At 34.0% G+C, this 19268-nt stretch overlaps 1 protein-coding gene across 5 annotated transcripts in view; it reads right to left on the bottom strand.

The window, feature by feature from the left end:
• LOC131067514 (uncharacterized) overlaps positions 1 to 19268 on the bottom strand; it is a 95877-nt gene that overhangs the window by 13919 nt on the left and 62690 nt on the right. Inside the window, exon 4 of one of the 5 annotated variants that reach the window (XM_058002544.2) lies at positions 10009 to 10052. In XM_058002544.2, coding sequence (XP_057858527.2) covers positions 10009 to 10052 — 44 coding nt within the window. Of the gene's footprint in view, positions 1 to 10008; positions 10053 to 13011; positions 13653 to 18195; positions 18349 to 18379; positions 18683 to 19268 lie in introns of those variants that run through there. The other 4 variants (XM_058002545.2, XM_059213480.1, XM_058002543.2 and 1 more) reach the window with 4 other exon arrangements.

The following is a 19268-nucleotide window of genomic DNA, read 5'->3' as shown; positions in this document are numbered from 1 at the left end:
GGAAGTGTGAAGTATGCCAAAAAAAATCAAGAAATTTGAAGTATGAAGGTGCATTGTCCCTCAGATCCTCGCAGTTTGAAGCTCCTTTCTACCAATGGGGGATTGATTTTATAGGTGAGATAACCCAAATGTCAAGTGGGGAACACAAGTGGATTCTAGTTGCCACGGACTACTTTACTAAGTGGATAGTAGTTATCCCTACTAAGCAAGCAACAAGCAAAGTTGTCATAAATATTTTGATGGATAACATATTGACCATGTTTGTTGTTCCCGTCAGATTAATTGTGAATAATGCAATGTTTTTTAGGTCTAATGAGTTCAAAGACTTCTCATAGGTGTGTCATATCCATCCCCATACCATCCACAAGGCAATGATCAAGTTGAGTCAAGTAATAAGAGCATTATGAAGATCATAAAAAGAATCCTTGATAAAAATAATAAGGCATGGGACTCCAAGCTAAGTTTGGCATTGTGGGTAGACAAAGTGGCTGTGAAGAAAGCCACTAGTAAATCCTTGTTTGAGTTAGTCTATGGAATTTAAGAAAGATTACCTATGAACAACTTCCTCTCAGTATACAAATTTATTCCGAAAGAAGATTTTAATATTCTAGAACCTATGGAGGAAAGGATGGAGCAATTAGCTAAGTTGAATGAGGTTAGATATGAGGCTCAGAAGAAGAAAAAAAAGGAAAAGTTGCAATACCAACCTAAATACCTATTCTATAAGAAAACCACAAATAGGAAGTTTGACATTGATGATTTGGTTCTCATGTGGAATATCAGGAATCAAGAGAAGGGTAAACATGGAAAGTTTGAGGCTTTGTGGCTTGGCCCATATGTGATTGTGGATAAGAATGGTGAATATTCTTATTATCTGCAAAAATTGGAAGGTGAAGTTCAACAACTGCTAGTCCATGGACAGTTCCTGAAACATTTCTTCACATAATATTTTTCTCCATGCACAGTAGTGTAGGTGCACATATTTGTATATGATTTAGTCTTTTCCTTTTTAATTGTGTGTTTAGTCTATCTAGTTTTCTCTAAGAGACTTATGAATACTTGCCCTGATCAATGTAATTAGGCATCCCCAACTAGAGCCACTATTGGGAATCATAAAATTTGTCAAAATATTTGTCTATTTTAGCCTATTATGAAACCCTAAACAGTAAAATGGTTGTGCTTCGTTTTGATTCTATTTTTTTTGTTGACTTGTGTTACCTGGTGGTAATGTGTTTATGTTATCTCTTAGGGTGTCAATTTCATCATACACACCGACCCCTTCGCACTAGCATTTTATTATTTTATCAGCTATTAAGGTTTCCATAGATTGTGGTATTGTTTCAATTTATTATTCCTTAGGTCCCCAAGGTTTACGACCCCGCAACCTTTTTATAAATGTCTGTGTGCATATGCGTGTTGTTGATGGGAGTTCTTTTATATCAATGGATGAGCTTTTGAGGCTGACTGACTCAACGATTAGCCTTGTGGTCATTTGGAGTAGATTGAGCTTTGATATATCATTGGGAGTTGTTTTGAGCCTCAACCAGGTCTGGGCCTAGCATCGATGGAACTAAAACATATCGTTGGGATGTAATTTTTTCTCTCGACGACCCAAAGCTAAGAGGCACTAAACAAGGATGGTGGATCCGCCTAGAGGAATCAAGCGGTGATGACATGGCATACATGGTATCTCCATCCAATTTCGTTGTATCGTTGGGAGGTGTTTTTAGCTCCAATGACTCAACGAGCAACTAAGCAGTAGAGTCTAAGTCTACTATCGACAGAGCCTTGATGCATTGTTAGGGGCACTTTTTGGCTCCAACGATCCAACAACCTAGGAAAGAATGTGACATGGCTCACCTAGTGGAGGTACGCGTGGACATTAAAGTGGTATCATTGAAAAATTTCACATCTCGTTGGGACTTGTTTCAAGCCCTAGCAACCCAACAATTGTTGGCCCATGGATGAATAGGGAAGTAGTAAATTGACTTAATAGAATATTGTCGTTGGAAGGTGTTTTGAAACCCAACGACTCTGTTAAAATAATATTAATATCTCATATAATGGTCATCTTCTATTTTTAGCAGTCATCTTAGTTGTCGACTTATTTAGCTATTTATCTTTTTAGTTGACTTATTTAGCTTGTTAAGTTAGCTTTTTATTATTTAGTCTTTTAAGCTATATTTAGCTTTTTAAGCTTTTTAGTTTATTTGATTTCACTTTAATGACTAGTTCTATTTATAGAACATCATCTTTTAACCTCTATATATACATGTATATCGTTCAATGTAATTATCCGATTATTGAATCATTCATTCAATTTATTTTTCATGGTAACAGAGCATGGAAATCAAAAATTTCGAAAGTTTTTGTTATTAAAATTTTTTGAAGTTTTCATTGAAGAGATTTTTTTAAAACTGTTTTTTTTCTTTTTTTTTCATTTTTTTTTCTTTTTTAAAGAGCAGGTTCTTTTTCTCTTCTTGGGCGAATTTTTTTTGCAAGTTGAAAATTTTCCTAGGGTTTCTGCAATTTTCGACTAGGGTTTTGACCCTTCAATTCAAGTCAAAATTTTATTCTAGTTGCAGATTCTCAGTGGGTTTTTGGAGACCTCAAGTGGGTCGTCGTTAGATTTTTCTAGGTGCATCGTTTTCCATGCCTCGATTTTTGAGCCGTCAGATCTACATTTCTGATTTCATATTCTTGGTGGGTTTTTCAAGAGCTTTTCTACGTTGGTCTCATATTTTTCTGGGTTCCTCATTTTTCGTGCCTCAAATTTTGCGCTAGCAAATTTGCCTTGGACTTTAAAAACAGTCTGCGATTTCTGCTAATTATGTGGACGTCGGAAATTTTGGTGTCTTCTAGGCGTCATTTATGTTGTACATCCAACCTAGGGTTTTTGCCCCTATTTTTTTTGTGTTTTTTTTTTTGAAAAAAAATCATCTATTTTCAGGAAAAATTTCAAGTTTTAAGTTTGCAGAAAATTTTAATTTATGGGTTTCTTCCAAACCTCGAAACTTGTGCCTTGGAATTCGTATCACAATTCTCCTCCAAGGTTTCAATTTTTTCAGCAGTTGCTTCTATTCTGATTTTTGTTAAAAAGCATATTCTTTTGTCTCTTGCTTTCACTCGGTTGACCTCGTTCAACCTCGATTTTCGTGATGGCATATTCGACCAACATCATGTTGGAACACAATCAAAAGTTCAGTGGCCTCAACTACAACACCTGGAAATAGTGCATGTTATTGATATTTGAATATCATTGCCTTGATCAGATTGTTCTTGGCAAGGTTCCTCGTCCTACAACAGCAGGTGAAGATCAAGACAAACATGATACGAAGAATCGAGAGCTTGTCGTGCTTATCAAACTGTCAGTCACAAATGATCAACTCCCTCAGGTGCCTTCAAGTAAAACAACTAAAGAGATTTGGGATCTTTTGAAGGATCTTCATGAAACGTCCGACAAGAACCGAGCTTTCTTTCTAAAAAATATGATGTTTTCTATCATGATGGATGAGAAGTCTTCTATCCGAGCACATCTCACAAAGATCAAGGAGATTCATGCCTAGTTGGAAGCTATAGGCCAAACCATGGTGGAAGAGGATATGGTAGTGATCACGCAGAAAAGCCTTCCCAGATCGTACGAGCATTTCATCGATACTCTCAATATCTCATCTACTAGTGTTGATCTAAAGTTTCCTGATCTCTGCAACAAGCTTCTATAGCAGGATCGATGGAAGCAGTAGTTTGGAAGCAATGCTAGTTCGTCCACTGAACAGGCCTTCACACCTACAGTTTTGGATAAGAACAAGGGTATAGATCAATCCTTCCAGCAGAAGGGGCAAGGTCGATATTCGCAGTCTTCAAAGAAGAAAAGTGTACAGTGTAACTATTGTCACCAATTTGGCCATATGAAGAAAGATTGTAGGAAATTGTTGGCATTCATGCAATCTAGCCTAGGAGGGTCTCAGGAACAGGAGCGAGCTCATGTTGCATAGCATTCTGGAGAGGAGTCAGCCTTTTATGCTTTGTGATAAGCAAATTTCCTATTTGGTTGGTTTTCACTTTTTTTTTCCTCAAAAATTGTTCGCAGGGTTTCGAATTTTTTCCTTAAAATTATTATCTGTCATCCGCAAAGCTTGCGTGGGATTTCTAGGTTTTCATAATTTTTTCTTCAAAAATTGTTTGCTGGTTTTTACGATTTTTTCCTCAAAAATCATCTGTAATACGCAAAGTTCGCGTGGGATTTGTGATTCATGAAGTTCTCTGGTTTTGATCGATTTTTCTCCTCAAAAATCGAGCTTTGTTGCAGTCAATTTGGGTCGCACCTGCCAAGGCGAACATCTATAACCGTGGTATCTTGCAATCAGTTTTGGAGTTGGTACTCTTCTGCAAAAGTGTTTGCTGATTTTTTCCTCAAAATCATGGTTTCAGGCTTTAGTAATTCGTGTGTCAAATCTCTAATTTGTGTGTGAAGGTTACATTAGCTTGGATGGCTTTTGGTACTCTTGGTCATTTACATTCTGTAGATCCTGGGAGGGTCTCCATAGCAACAGATGGTCTTTACATTTGTGATCATAACACCTGCAATGTCTTCTGTAGGGTATTGAGTACGATGACCATTAAGGAGGGTGTTAAAATAATATTAATATCTTCTATAATGCCCATCTTCTATTTTTAGCAGTCATCTTAGTTGTCGACTTATTTAGCTATTTAGCTTTTTAGTCGACTTATTTAGCTTGTTAAGTTAGCTTTTTATTATTTAGCCTTTTAAGTTATATTTAGCTTTTTAAGCTTTTTCGCTTATTTGATTTCACTTTAACAACTAGTTTTATATATAGAACATCGTCTTGTAACCTCTATATATACGTGTGTATATTGTTCAATGTAATTATCTGATTATTGAATCATTCATTCAATTTATTTTTCAAACTCAATAACATCATTTGGACTAAGGATGTGGATATTCAAAATCTATCGATACTCGTTGATTGTTTTTTATCAACGATAGAAATTCAAATTGTCTAGTTACTCCCTTGATAGTGTTAGCACCCACATCAATGACCATTGATGAGAATAGTTGTATCAAATCAATTAGATAACACATTCAACTGTGATCTTGGGTAGCTCAAGAACTTTTATACATCTAGGAAAAAGTGAGAACAAATTGTAAAAGCATCGACAATTGAAGGAAGTTAGCTCTCACGAAGTTTTAGAAGCAATGAAGGTGCTATTATGGTAAGTGATTGGGCCTATACTTGTGTTTTGTTGTAATCTCTGCTTGACAAAGATAGTGAATTGTTATCTAGGGTTTAGCAATTGTCTCTTGTTGCGGTGATTGAGGTTGAAAGGAAGGAGTTTGTGTCTTGCATTTTAAAAATTTAATTGTTTTGTAAGAATCTATCAAAGATGGCTAGCTCCTTTGTAACCCTTCCCAACCAAAGCCCAAGAGGCAGATAAAAGAGTCAAGGGCTGCAAACCAAGATTTGATTGATCAATTGCCAAGTTCTGCTACAAGACCAAGGCAATCCCAAGAAATGAATCCTTATGTAGAAAGATTAGAGGATTGTCAGAGAGGCTTAAGGGATGCCTGGACACCACACCGTGTGTATGATGTGTTCAGATGTCATTATAGTAAAATGTATAGGAATACACCTATTTCTAACCCTTGGAGAATGAATTTGGCAAAATTGACAATCCACAATGTGTTTGTGAATGTGGAGTTGATGAGAGCCTTGGCTAAAAGTTATAACCCAAGTAGAAGAGGAATTTACTCTACAAATGGATCTGAATTTGTTCCAATTACAACGAATCATATCTACAAAGTGTTCGGTTTAGACACAACTGTGGATTGAAGCATGACTTGGGAGCCATCAAAAATGAGTATGAAAGATTGGAGAATGACTACAAGAGTTGGAGGTTACCTCAACATAGGCCTAGAGATAATGGAAAATTGATGGTATTCTCTCATGAGGAGCAACCACCCTTCTCAATAAAGTTGTTTCATGAGTATTTTGAGTATAATTATTATTCTTTGAGCCAAGTATTGGGTTTTGATGCCCACATGAGCATGGATGTGATCCTAATGGTATTAGTTGTTGATATTCAAAGCTATGACGCACGACCATATGATTATGCAAAAATTTTACTGAAGAAATTAACAAAAGTTTGACTTCCATCAAAGGAAGTAGTGATATTATTGTTTTTAAACACTATTCAATACTAATGCATCTTGCTTTGTATGAGGGTCAAGAGAAGGGGATATGGAAAGCCCCATTGAGATTAAAGGATGAAGATGAACATGGATATCTATGTAATGTTCAAATGTGGACTGCTATATGGGAAAACAAATGTGATAGATCACATTACTTGCATTTTGAATATTTTTTTATAAAACAGGTATATATGGAGCTTGGTCAATCCTTGGGATTACAGTTTATCACCTACAATCTAAAAGTTGTTGAGGCCCTGAGACAAGGAGAGAAGGGTAAGCATTGATCACAATTGGGGAGACTGGTATGCATTTGAAGACTACACCAAAATCAAGAATCTATGGCTTTGAAGGAGCCCCCTACTTGCTACTCAAGATAGTTCCTAATAGAATTGCTTATTTAAAGATTGTCAAACAAATGTCAGCGTTTGACCATATGCATCTCAAGTCTTTCAACAAGCAGTCCTTTTTGCCGGCTACATTGAACTTTAGAAATTTTAGAATGACTTCTTTTGAGGAATATTGCCTCATTGACAAAAAAAAATAGAGTATTATCATATGTCATTTGGCAAGCCTAAGGAAGGATTTGATCGTGAAGGCTTTATCAATAAAATAAAAAATAACACAGAGATTGGGTGGTTACTACCACAAATGTTTTATGTAAGACAATTTGCTCAGAAATCGGGAGGAAAATCGTGCTCCTAGGAAGATAAAAATGTATAACATGATCATAGTAGTAGAGGAATGGATAATGAAGAGGAATCTCACATACAAAGGAACCTTTATTGAAGAAAAGGATCCAATGGAGAGAGCTGAAAGGATGCTCCAACATGAGCCAAAGTTGACACGTGGTGTGCCACCAGATGTTTTTAGAAGAATAGGAGAACTACCACAAGAACAAGATGTTTAACAAATGGAGATAGAGGTTGTTCCTCCTATTAGCCATGTATCCCCTCAACCTACTCTTGAGACTAGTTTCTCAATTGATATTAATTTATTCAAAAGAAGGAAATAATGATGATGAAGAAGAGTATGAACTGGTGGAAAGGCTTGTGATTCAGAGATATAATCCCCTTGAAGACAGGGATGTGATTGAGGTTGAGTCATCAGACCAATTGTTGGATGATGTGAGGCATTTAGCTAGCCAACAATTTGTTGCTATTGACACTTTTGCAAATTCTTTTGAATTAAAAGCATTCATTTTGGAATATAAATGCAAGCAAATCCGAGAAAGAGTAAAGGGCATAAGGCCCGAAATGCATCCATAGATATATAAAGAATTATGGGATAAGGTGTATGGGGAAATGACCCCAGAGAAGGAAAGGAAGTTGCTAAGTGAAGCAAGAACCATGATCCTATGTGGATGGGATCTCAACTCTGCAGTTGTTTTTTATAATCTAAGGACAAGCAAGAATATGAAAGTGAAGTTAAGTGCAAATGTTGTGGATAAGATATATATAGGATAGTGATTCAATCCCGATGATATTTCTTTGTCCACTTGGGCTATCTATCCTCTAGGAAAGAGGCCATTGACCATTGAGGGCCCTAGCAAGATATATGTACAACTTGTGGTCCACAGGCTTGAAGACATAAACCTTGTTGATGAAAATAAATAATATATAAAGGAAAATGAGTAGTTGAGGCAAGAAAATGCAAGCTTAAGAGATAAATTGAGATTTGCACCTAGCACTTCTCAGTGGGCTATTGAATATTCTGATAAAAAAGAACTTGATCGAGGTCACCACTAAAAGAACTCATTAGAAAAGGGTGGCATAGAAGTCATGAAGGAAAGAGGGTTGACTACAAAATTATAAATTGTTAAATATAATATGGCTTTAGGCTTAGTGAATAAAAGATTTGAAAATATGATTGCACATGCTAATAGATTTTGGGCTATATATGTGAGGAAGTACAATGCTTTGAAGGAGCGTGATAGGTTGCAAGGAAGATTGCAGACCAAGAAGGAGGAATTGAAAGGGGAGAATGTTGAAAATGCTTTGAAATCAATAGATGAATGGATCAATAAGCATAAAGTGTATCATAAGGAATTTGTTGAGAACCTAAGAAAATGTGATCAAATGCAAGATACACCTCCTCCTTTCTTCAAAGAGGATGGTAGCCTAAAATATCAGGAAGAGTGAAAAATGAACTTGCACAGATATTGGCTCAAGAATTGGATTTTATAGATGATGAAGAAAAGGTTGTGGAGAACACAAACATCCAGCTTGAGAGGATGTATTCATTGGAGTTTGGAATGAAGGATCTTAATGCATCAAATGCTATGTATTGCAATCAAGACTACATCGACCATTTGTCTCAGTTGAATTTGTTCTTGACCTATTCCACATGAAGAATAAATGCAGTTGAAAATATTGATCAAAAGTCATAGAGCCTTGCCAAAACCAGAGGTCACGAGTATCTATCAAAACATGAAGGAGAAATGAGCATCTTAGACGTGCATTCATCATTACAAATATTCTCTTTGATAGCTTTTTAGTTATCTTTAGTGATAATTGTAAAATTGTACTGATCATAAATGTTAATAATGACTCTTCGAAAATTATTACCTTGACATTCAAGAGTCAGTTTTGTTTATTTTTGGCTAAAGGGGTAGTTAGACAATTTCTTGTTAATAACTGAAAAACTATAAATGGTCTAGAGCTTGTCGCTCCCTTGATATATAAAGGGGAAATCATGACCATGTAAAAGAGGTTTGAAATCAGGTTTTGGGGCAAGAGCAGTTGATCTGTAAAGTCTTGATAAGCAATGGATAATTGGCACTAAATTCATGTTTTGAATATGGTTTCACTTGTTTGAGGAAGATAATGGAAAGATACCATTGAAATTGTCTCCAAATTGTACTTATTTCTATCATATGAATCAATATAGCAAAGATAGTTGATTTTTTGTTACAGTTATATGCTTTTGTGTGGTGTATTTGATGGGTTTCCTTAATGAGGGATTAAATTTTGTCAGATAAATAACTGTGAATTTGAGAAACAATTAGAACCAATAAGAAGAATTTCATGGTTGCTTTATGTTGCACGTTTATGTAATGCATAGACAATTGAAGTGGCAAGCAATTTGAATTTTATGCCATAGGATGAACATTCATAAGTATGACTCTATTGCCTTGGGATTAAGACATTGACCTAATGTATGCCCTAGAACAATAATCAGAGCTAATTTACAGTTTGAAATTATTTTCTTTTGTTAAGGGCTTAGTTTTATTTTTTGTTTTACTTCATGCCAAAGTAGAATAGAAAATAAGGGGTGTTAATTTGAAGTTTTGATTAAACAAGCCTTAGAAATTGTATGAAGTCTAAATCTTCTAAAGTGTCATTGCACTGTATTATGGAATATTTAAATGATGAGAATTGTGGTCTACCCACCAAGGTTTTGCAGATCTTGAAGTGTAGAGGATATTAATCTTCATGTTTGAATCATATTCGTTGGCCAAATCTAGCATTGAACCTGATTAAAAGACCTAACATATCTTTAACTTTCAATTTAATTTCTCCCACAAACCAAAACTTCATCTAACTCATTTACCTCAATCCTCTCATATAATAGAGAAGAATTACATCTCAATTTATGATGCTAATCAATAATTTTTAAAACAAGAGAAAGAGGTCAAATAATGAGCCAATAACAAAGGGGTTTACACAATCAATTTATTTCTACATAATATTTCGACTCCAACTGTCAACATCAACCTTAATGTTTATGAAATAGCACTACATGAATACAACTACTCACTTAAGGCATAAATTTTGCAAACTAGTTTACACAATACTTACCCTCTTGCTTGCCAATTGCTTTGCTTATACATATTTAGCATCACCTGGAAAAAAGACAAAGGCAAGTCATAACAGTTGCCACTCATAACCACACAATGTATGAATTCTGCAAGGTAAAAATGGTGGCATTTGTTTACCACAAAAATAATGGTAAAAGCTCTAAATGAGAGAATTGGTAGAAACATAGTAACCACGTACACTCCTTTTAGGCTTCTAATAACAAGGTAACCCAACTCAAATAATCGTGTGAGATAAAGAGGAGATTAGGATTAATGTTCATGTGTATTTGTGAAGCCCACTTCAACCTCAATCGCCTAATACAAATACCTCTATTAATGTAATATACAGGAGCATCCACCTTTGAGATTGTTACAATCATAAGGGATTATCTATTTTAAATGCTTGATAAAATAGGAAAGCACATCATGAACAACCTAGTTGCAAGCTTCTAATTCCATGTATGCCACTAATTCATCTCTTGCAAAGCACCTCAAGAAATTAAAGAATCCATGCAACCCTACTCATAACTTCATAGACCTAATTCATGCAGATGTATCTTCTTGGGTAAGCTTCAAAAGAAGCAACCTCAAAAATTATAAAAAGTGAGTCTAGACAAAAGATGACCATTCTTGACAATTCCGACTTTAAGAGACATGGTGATTCTACATACATATACAAATGCATGGCAAGAAGGAAATGATTTCCTTGTGTGTGTAATGTCATAAGTTTCTATAACCCTCAAAATGCCCCCAAACAGTTGATGGGGAAAATGAAAGTCACCATAAAGTATTTTCCTTTTGGTCAATGTGTTGCATGCAACTTTTGGCTTTCCTTATTTTGTTAAGGAACACTACTACATAAACTAACATTATCTCTATCAATCTTCAAAGTATAAGCATTCATGTTGGGGATCCTCAACACCCAAACTTAATATCACCATTTGTTAAAAAAATCTTCATAAACAATTTCCTTGTCCAAACCTATCAAAACATAGGGTAATTCACTTCTCACTTTGACTAAATAAAATTGTTTTTTTTAACAAGGTTGGTGATTACATTCTCTAATATAATATAATATAATACTTTGAACCTTATATAAATATTGATAATAAAAAACACATACCTCCTACAATCCCTTCAAATACAATTAATATTTCATAACCAATTGGCTTTCAGCAATTAATATTTTTTGGCCCTTGCAACTTTAACCAATATAGCAGACAATCCCAATAACACGAATTATGAACGGGCTATCACCAATCAATATTTTATGACCCTTTCAACTTTAGCCAATATAGCAAAACATCAAATAAAATAGTTATCATCAACAACTCAATAGTAAACTTAGACAAATTTACTCACAATAATACAATAGTTATGAATATGAATGTGTAGAATTACTAGGATGTATGTGAAGATAAATAAGGAAGTTATCAAGGTATTGTAAAATACCAAAAGACACAAAAATATGTATGCATCAAAAATTACTACAATGCACATATAAATAAATATATGTGGAAACCAATGTACCAAAATATTCAATATCAAACCTGCTATTCAGTTGAGTTTTTACAGTATAATATCCTTGGGATTACTCCATAATGCCAAATAAAGAAAGGGTGCAATAAAAACTACACATCGTGCTCATCAAAATGATATGAGTCTCACATATAACGTTTAGCCTAATAACACTGAAGTGGGCTAAACCCTTATCCACATGAACCCTAATCCATCCCGAGGATAATGTACACCAAACGTTGACTGGTCCATAATCTTAACAAAAATCATAGTATTATGGGTACCTAACAAGCCATATCCTCTTAAAATATGTATACAAATGGCACTATAATCACTCCATAAACTCAAATTACCGCACCTCTCCTAGATTTGCATTAAAAAAATTGTCGTGCTCAGTCATCCTATGAACATATCTAATTTTAATAGGTGATATTACTTAATTATGCCCCACTCTATAGTTATTGCTCCTTTTATTTTGAGTTACCCCAAAATGGCAATTTGTTGATTTCTTGTATTAATAATTGCCTTGTTTCTTTATGGCAAGATTCTAAACTTCAACTCTTATTTTTAAAGCTGAATCTTCAGCCTTGTCTTCTACATGTTCCTTGGGCTCTTGAACCAGTAAATATTTTAAATTTTCTCCACCTGCAACAAAGCCCTTTAGTTTGGGAAAGTGCAATAGTTTGAGCTTCTCTTACATGTATCTACGTACTCTTCATGCTCTTCTTCATATTCTTGAAATTGTGGGAGATTTGTGTTCACTTAATGCACAACTATGTTCTTTTTAGCCTAGATTGTTTCTTTGCGCTACATAATGCCTTGCAAGCTTACTTTTATTTTCCTCTACTAAAATCTCTTGAAACCTTTTACTCATGAAGCTTCAAAGTTGCGAAGTTTCTAACCAAGGAAATCCAGGAGAAGATCTAGCCCATCCAAGGATATAGCATAAAAATATATATGTTGAACATATTTTCCATGGTGAGCTTTAAATATGCATATATAATGGCCTTTCATAAATGCATGTTTCTCTACTCATAAATTTTGTTAACAAGAATAAATTTGAAGCTAGTTTGACAGAGAAAAAATCAACCATTTACAGTGTCTAGAGCATATTGGTCCCTTGCTCCCTTTCATTTTCTTTAAGTTGAAATATGTTGCAGATAAATGCCCACATAAAAGTGTCTTTGTATTTTCATCAAACATTGCTCATGGTACTCTCATCTATCCTTTTATACAAAAGTAAACTTCTTAGTTAAAACCATTTCAGAATTCACAGTTACAAACAATATGAAGTAGCCAGTATCTGTATATTACAGGCAGCACATAAATCTTCTGCAATAGTTTCTGCTACACATACAATAACTAGAAAAACAATTTTAAGGCTAGTAAAATCTGCTATCATCATTCAATTAGGGCATAATCTAGTGACAAAGATACATATAAAATTATTTTCCTTTTATAAAACCAATGTTAATGGTATTAGATGTTCCCAAATCAAACAGAACATTGTTATTCATTTTCCTGACAAAATTATGCTAAAAGTATATATTTGATATACTGTAACATTTTAAAAGTAATTTAGGTCCTTCATATGTTCGCTGTCTTGTAGTACACTACAATTAACTTGCTTGTTTGAAGAATATTACTAAAAAATATTCATTTTAATGACTGATGACAAATAGAAGGCCACATTTTGTCACCATGATCAAGGATCTAAGTTAGACAAAGTTTAAATTCTCGATTATAGTAAAATATGTATCTGAATATGTGTATCATGAGAAAAAGTGAAACTCATACATATCTTACAGCTATGAATTGCCCGTATTATAAAACAAAATGTTTATGAACAGCTCTTAAAATAAATAAAAATTCAAATGCGAATTAAGTCTTAAGTTTGTAGACAAATCTTGCTTGACTAATGTGCATGTCTATACAAGCTTCGCTGCATAGCTATTCAACTCTGGACTCCAACAAAACTGTCACTTAAAAATAATCAGCATGAAGTAAGACGAGCACCTGCTCGTCTACTAGCTTCATAGATGTGGCTCATGATGTTTGTCCAGGTTTTGGGGCAGGTAATCCCTTTCCTCCCATGTAAGCATACATTGCATCATCTAACACTGCACGCTTCAGAAGACAAAACAAGAAAACTATATTATGCCTCGGACAGCCATCTATGATATATTCTTTTTAACATATAAGAGGGACATAAGTTGCTGGCTAATCCTTTGACAATGTAAACACCATGTTACCTACATATTAGGGGACATTCTTCTCTGAATCGTATTGAGTTATCAAACCCAACTTCATCAAATATATTCAAGTTAGGGTGATTGAGATTTACATATACCAATACTAGAAGGAAATTGCAAACTTCAGAATAACTGTCAAGCATTCTGATATAAATTTAGTTCTCAAGTTGGACTAAATATCCATTGCATGAAACCAATTTCCATTTTACGTTCACCTTTATGCTTATGAGGAACAATAAGGTGGAAGTATGAAAACACTTATGAAACATGTTCAGAAACTTATTGGAACCCTTTTGTCACTGCAAGTGATTGAATTATCTTACTTGGAAACTTTAAACAAGTATACAGAAACTGTGATTCATGGTATTTTTTTATATTCCTAGACCTTGTATTCAGATTTTTACGAAGTTGAGAGTGATGAGAATTTGTCAATGACAATAATTATTTCTTGTGAAAACGACCATGAATTCTTGTGTTTTACAGCACATCAAAATATCGTATTCTTTGACTGTAAATGAATCCCTTATTGGAAATGGACAAAAATTCTACCACTATACAAGAATATGTTTTTATATGAAGGAACGCAGTTGAGAGTCAAAGTGACACATATATGAGAGTCAAAGTGACATATTTTTATAAGATAGAACATAGTAGCTTGCCACAAATTGTTACAGCAGATCTCCACGATGCTTTGGTTATTGAATCAACTATAAAGTGTGGTAAATTTTGGCTCAAAGAGGACATGTTTGAAGAAAAGGAACAGTAAAATAAAAATGTGGAAACTGTGCAAGAAAGAGAAATAGGAATGAGGACTATGGTGAACCAAAAGATTAGTTTAGAACTTGATGCATTCAAAGAGGAAAGAATCAGCCAAACTAGATCCAATGCTAAAAATTTAAAACAAGATCGAAGTTTGATATGTCAGAGGTTCAAGGAGAATTAAAAGGATGAACTTCTAGACTATTAAAAAAGGAAAGATTTATTTAGCATATGAAAACTGCATATGAGCATCCTCAAGGGGGAAACTTGAAGTTACAACGTTAAAATCTCACACATATGCTAGGACCATTGACAAAAGCATAGGGTACGAAAATCCAAAGAAAAAACCAAAACATGGATAAAGATAGTGTAACAACCATTAAACTTAAATAATGAAAACAGAGAACTAACTTATCATTTAATAAATGAATTGCAAACTATATTCAACTTCAGCTGAAAATGAACAATAACTAACTGCTTTTCATCAGAAAATGAAAACTAACCAATTCAACTGAAAGTAGTTTAACTATAAGAGCAGTTAAGAAATAATCTTCATATGCTTGAAACAAGAAAGAGATTCAATATATAATTCAGCTCTATCAAAGAAATAGATAAAAGTTCAAAGAATACAATTCATTAAGCTTCCTTCTGATAACTTGAACAAGCCTCGACATAGTCTAGAAGAGGGAGAGCATCATCAAGGGCTTTTCCACCCAACCATTGACTTATCAGTCTCTCGTGCCTCTTCCAACTGGAAGGGCCTGACCCTTTGCAAGGGTAGCAGACTAAGGATTAGACCTAATTGTCATCTTGCCATCTGAGCGTGGTGTTTAGAACCTACACAAAACTAATCGATCACACACTATAGGTACCTCCTAGCTAGTATGCCCATCTAACTAGTAGGTGTATCTGGTTCAAGTGAACTGACAATCGCATGCTTAAAGTAGCACCACCTTGGCCAAGGTTTCAAATATAAGTGCACACAAGTGCTGTCAGACTTCACCCTCCTTACTCGACTTGTTCACACAGAGATTCATTATCACTTAGTGGTTCCTCCATAATAGGTACAATCTGACCCATGGTGAATTCATCAATAAGATATCGATAACTTGACAGTTGATATTACAGGCTATATGTCCTTAGGATTTATACAACACTATACGTACAACCTTTGCTATTATACATTACAACTGACCTAGGATTAACAATAATTCATCTAAACACATCAAGATAGCTGAGGTAAGGTTCCCACCAAATTACTATAACTACATAACAATTCTTGAATACGTTCAGATCGGGCAACTGCATTGAGTATTCTAAAACCAGTTCCGACATAACAGTCCCACTTTTGGTCTCCCAATCCTACTTGGGATTGAACTAAGGTTCGTAGAACGATTCACATAGATATACTTCAAGCAATGACTAAACAAGAGTTATAATACTGATACAACATGCATGATCTGCAAGGTAGTACAATAAAAACATTATAAGAAGTTTATGCAGAATAGATGTAATGTCCCCTTCCTAAATTGGCTCTAAGAATATGAATTTGCAATAATTTTAGGATTTAGGAATAAGAGCTCATCCTTTATACAAATTGACTTTTTTCCATATTATCCAACCATAGCTAATATTATGCATTCTCATCAATCATTTACTCATGCCAATAATGAAATGTTATGATATTTTCAGTTAAGATGAATAGATTATTAATTTGTTATATGATTTACTTCCCATAGATTGCATGAGACTCTTCTCCACTATTCTGCTAATCCTTACAAGATAGAAGATTTACTATGCCAAGGGCGCATGTCACAGTCTACATGCGGCTCCCTCAAGGTTTGCTACCCATCTTGGGACATTTTTGCCATGTGATCAATTTACTCTGCCTTTCCCCACACACTCCCTATCTTTGGAAGACGAAGAATCAGATCACTGTAATCTATAGGTTAAGAATTGAATTTAATATGACATTACCCGAATTACATTGTCAATTATTACCTAGTCCAATATGTGGATTGTCCACATTTTATTGTTATCATTACAGTAATAATATATTGCTAATATATTACTATATTATCAATATATTATATCAGATTATATCAACCTTATGAACTTCAGATTTTATTTACATTCTTATGTTATTTATCATCTTTCTACTATATTAATAGTATTATTATGTATTAACAGAATTGATTATGTTAATAACATTAAACTGTATTGACATTAATTGTATTAATAATATTATCATATCAATCATATTAATTTATACCAGCACTGTCAATGTTAACAAGATCAGATTCTATTATTATTGTTAATTATAATATTAATATTATGCTGAATTAATTATATAGCATCTCACGTAGTTATTGACCATTCATATAACCTTACCGTAATGCCTTTTTAACAGTCAATGTGACTGCTGTGCTCCCTTCTCTATCCTTTCTTTTCCTTATTCCCCTTTTTTATGCCCCTTTGGATAGAGGTCGATCCTCATTAAGTATCTTGGTATCAAATGGTTGCATCTTTTGGGAGTAGACACATCTTTGTCAAGGATTAATTAATCTTTCTTAAGATCACACCTTTCCATTATTCATGAGTATTTGTTATTTATACAAATTAGCTTTTTCTCTTAATCGCTGCCTTACATCACTACTTATAATTGCTGTCTAATGAGTAATCATCCTTTGAATAACTAAACATTTGATTAGTTAACATTTGTGATAAATCCCTTCATGGGGGCGATATTGATAATATTATGTTGATGGCTACGTATGTAGTAATCTATAAGTTCTATTGCTGACTGCAATCATCTCTTGGCTAAAGTTAATATATTCGTTTAGTTGCCTTGAGACTTAAGTCTTCTTTGCCATGTATCGCTGATAATAAAACGATTATAATGATCGCTCAATATATTCTATTTTCAATTAATGACTTGACCATTCGTAACAAGTGATTTGTAATATGTTTCCCTGAGCGGCGATTACATCAATTGTCATTATTATATGGATTAATGGCTTGGTGGGATCCATCTGAGGTAATCGCTGTACAAATTCGCCATAATATAGAACTTTCCTCTCTGTTTATCCACGACATAGCTATTTTTATAAAACGTTGTCAAAGCAATTCGCTGCTTCCATTCTTTCAGTTCTGAGCACTACCACTTAGAGAATCAGTCTTGCTACGAAAATCAGGTATATTTCTTTAATGTACTTCAAGTAGTTTTTAGAGTATTATAAGGATGATATCTCTTATTATATATAAATTATGTTTAAGTAGTTTTTAGAATGATATAATTTATAATATAATATTAATTTATTTTTATTTGAATAGATCAAGAATATTATTAGTAATAAATACTAATAAATATTAATTAAATAATAATATTTAATAAATAAATAAATTTCAAATAATTATTCTTTGGTAATTATTATATTAATTAATAATAATAATTGTTTCATTTAGGATATATATAACAATCAAGGAAGGAGGGGACATGACAATAGAGCCCACAAATCGCTGCTCTGTTATGCCACTAAGGGCAAGCAGACAACTTTTCACTCAGCAATCATTCTTATATAACAGACACATATAATTCTCAACACTGCGCTAATCGATAAATAAACAGATTCAACCTTCGTATCTTTTTTAGCAAATCATAACAGCAAATAGATGTTTCCTTTTCAATTCAGACTAAAGAAAATTACATGCCTGAGTTACAGCAAGTTTGACAAGAATGGTTCCTTTGGTAAGCAATGTCCATCACTCTTAGCAAGATATCCACAAGTTCCAACAAACCTCCTCCAGATGAGCTGAGGAATTAATGGTGTGAACTTCCCAAAAGAATTTAAATGCTAGAGAATAATATTGCAGAAGAAAACAAATATGTTTTTGTAGGAGAAAGTCACAAAATCCCCCCAATACAATAATGATCGAAAGAGAGAAGTAGAAGAAGAATTCCCTGCTCAAAAAGAAAGCCTTTCAAATGAGAACGCCAGAGTCCCCAAGGACCGCTCATGCAAAATAATAATGCCTTCCATCTTGATCGATAGTGGCTTACTACGAAGTCTTGAGAGGTGGCAAAGAGAGTGGGTGTAACGTCTCCACCCCAACTCCCCAAACAATAAGCAAGCTTCACTCACAAATCTGATATCATAATTCAAATTAAGTTTAAGAAATCACAACAAAATGTATATATATAAAAGAAAAGATGGACATAGCCAACATAATCATTCATGTCTAACTATAAATTTAGACTTAAGATTACACATTCACATAAGAAAGCGATAAAATATCAATGTTCGGCCTTTCACACATTTGCATTTTTTTAAATAAAACCATTGTTTGAAAGAGGGATGTAACAGATAGTAGTAAAACGATTGAAAGTTATTTCTTTTCCCAATGATTATTAGCAACATTTGTAGACTTGTTGAAAAGTGAATGCAGAAAGAAATGGCAGTTTAAGGTATCCAAGAAAACCTACAAATCAGAATGGATCTGCAAGAGAATGAGGAAAAAGCCACAATGTTTTGAACTGGATTAGTGCCTGGTTGAGGAAGAGATGGCCATAACTAAACTAATTTCCAGAGGTGATCCTTAGGATAGATGCACATGGTAGACGATGAAAAAATGACTCCAATTAAGGTAGAGACCAAAAATATGCAAATCATTAACTTCGAGTATATGCTATAATATATGAGCTACACTATGTGAGCATGTATACATGAACAAG

The sequence above is a fragment of the Cryptomeria japonica genome, chromosome 10 (genome assembly GCF_030272615.1).
Source record: "Cryptomeria japonica chromosome 10, Sugi_1.0, whole genome shotgun sequence".
NCBI lineage: Eukaryota > Viridiplantae > Streptophyta > Pinopsida > Cupressales > Cupressaceae > Cryptomeria > Cryptomeria japonica.
This window is presented reverse-complemented; position numbering and strand designations above follow the sequence as displayed.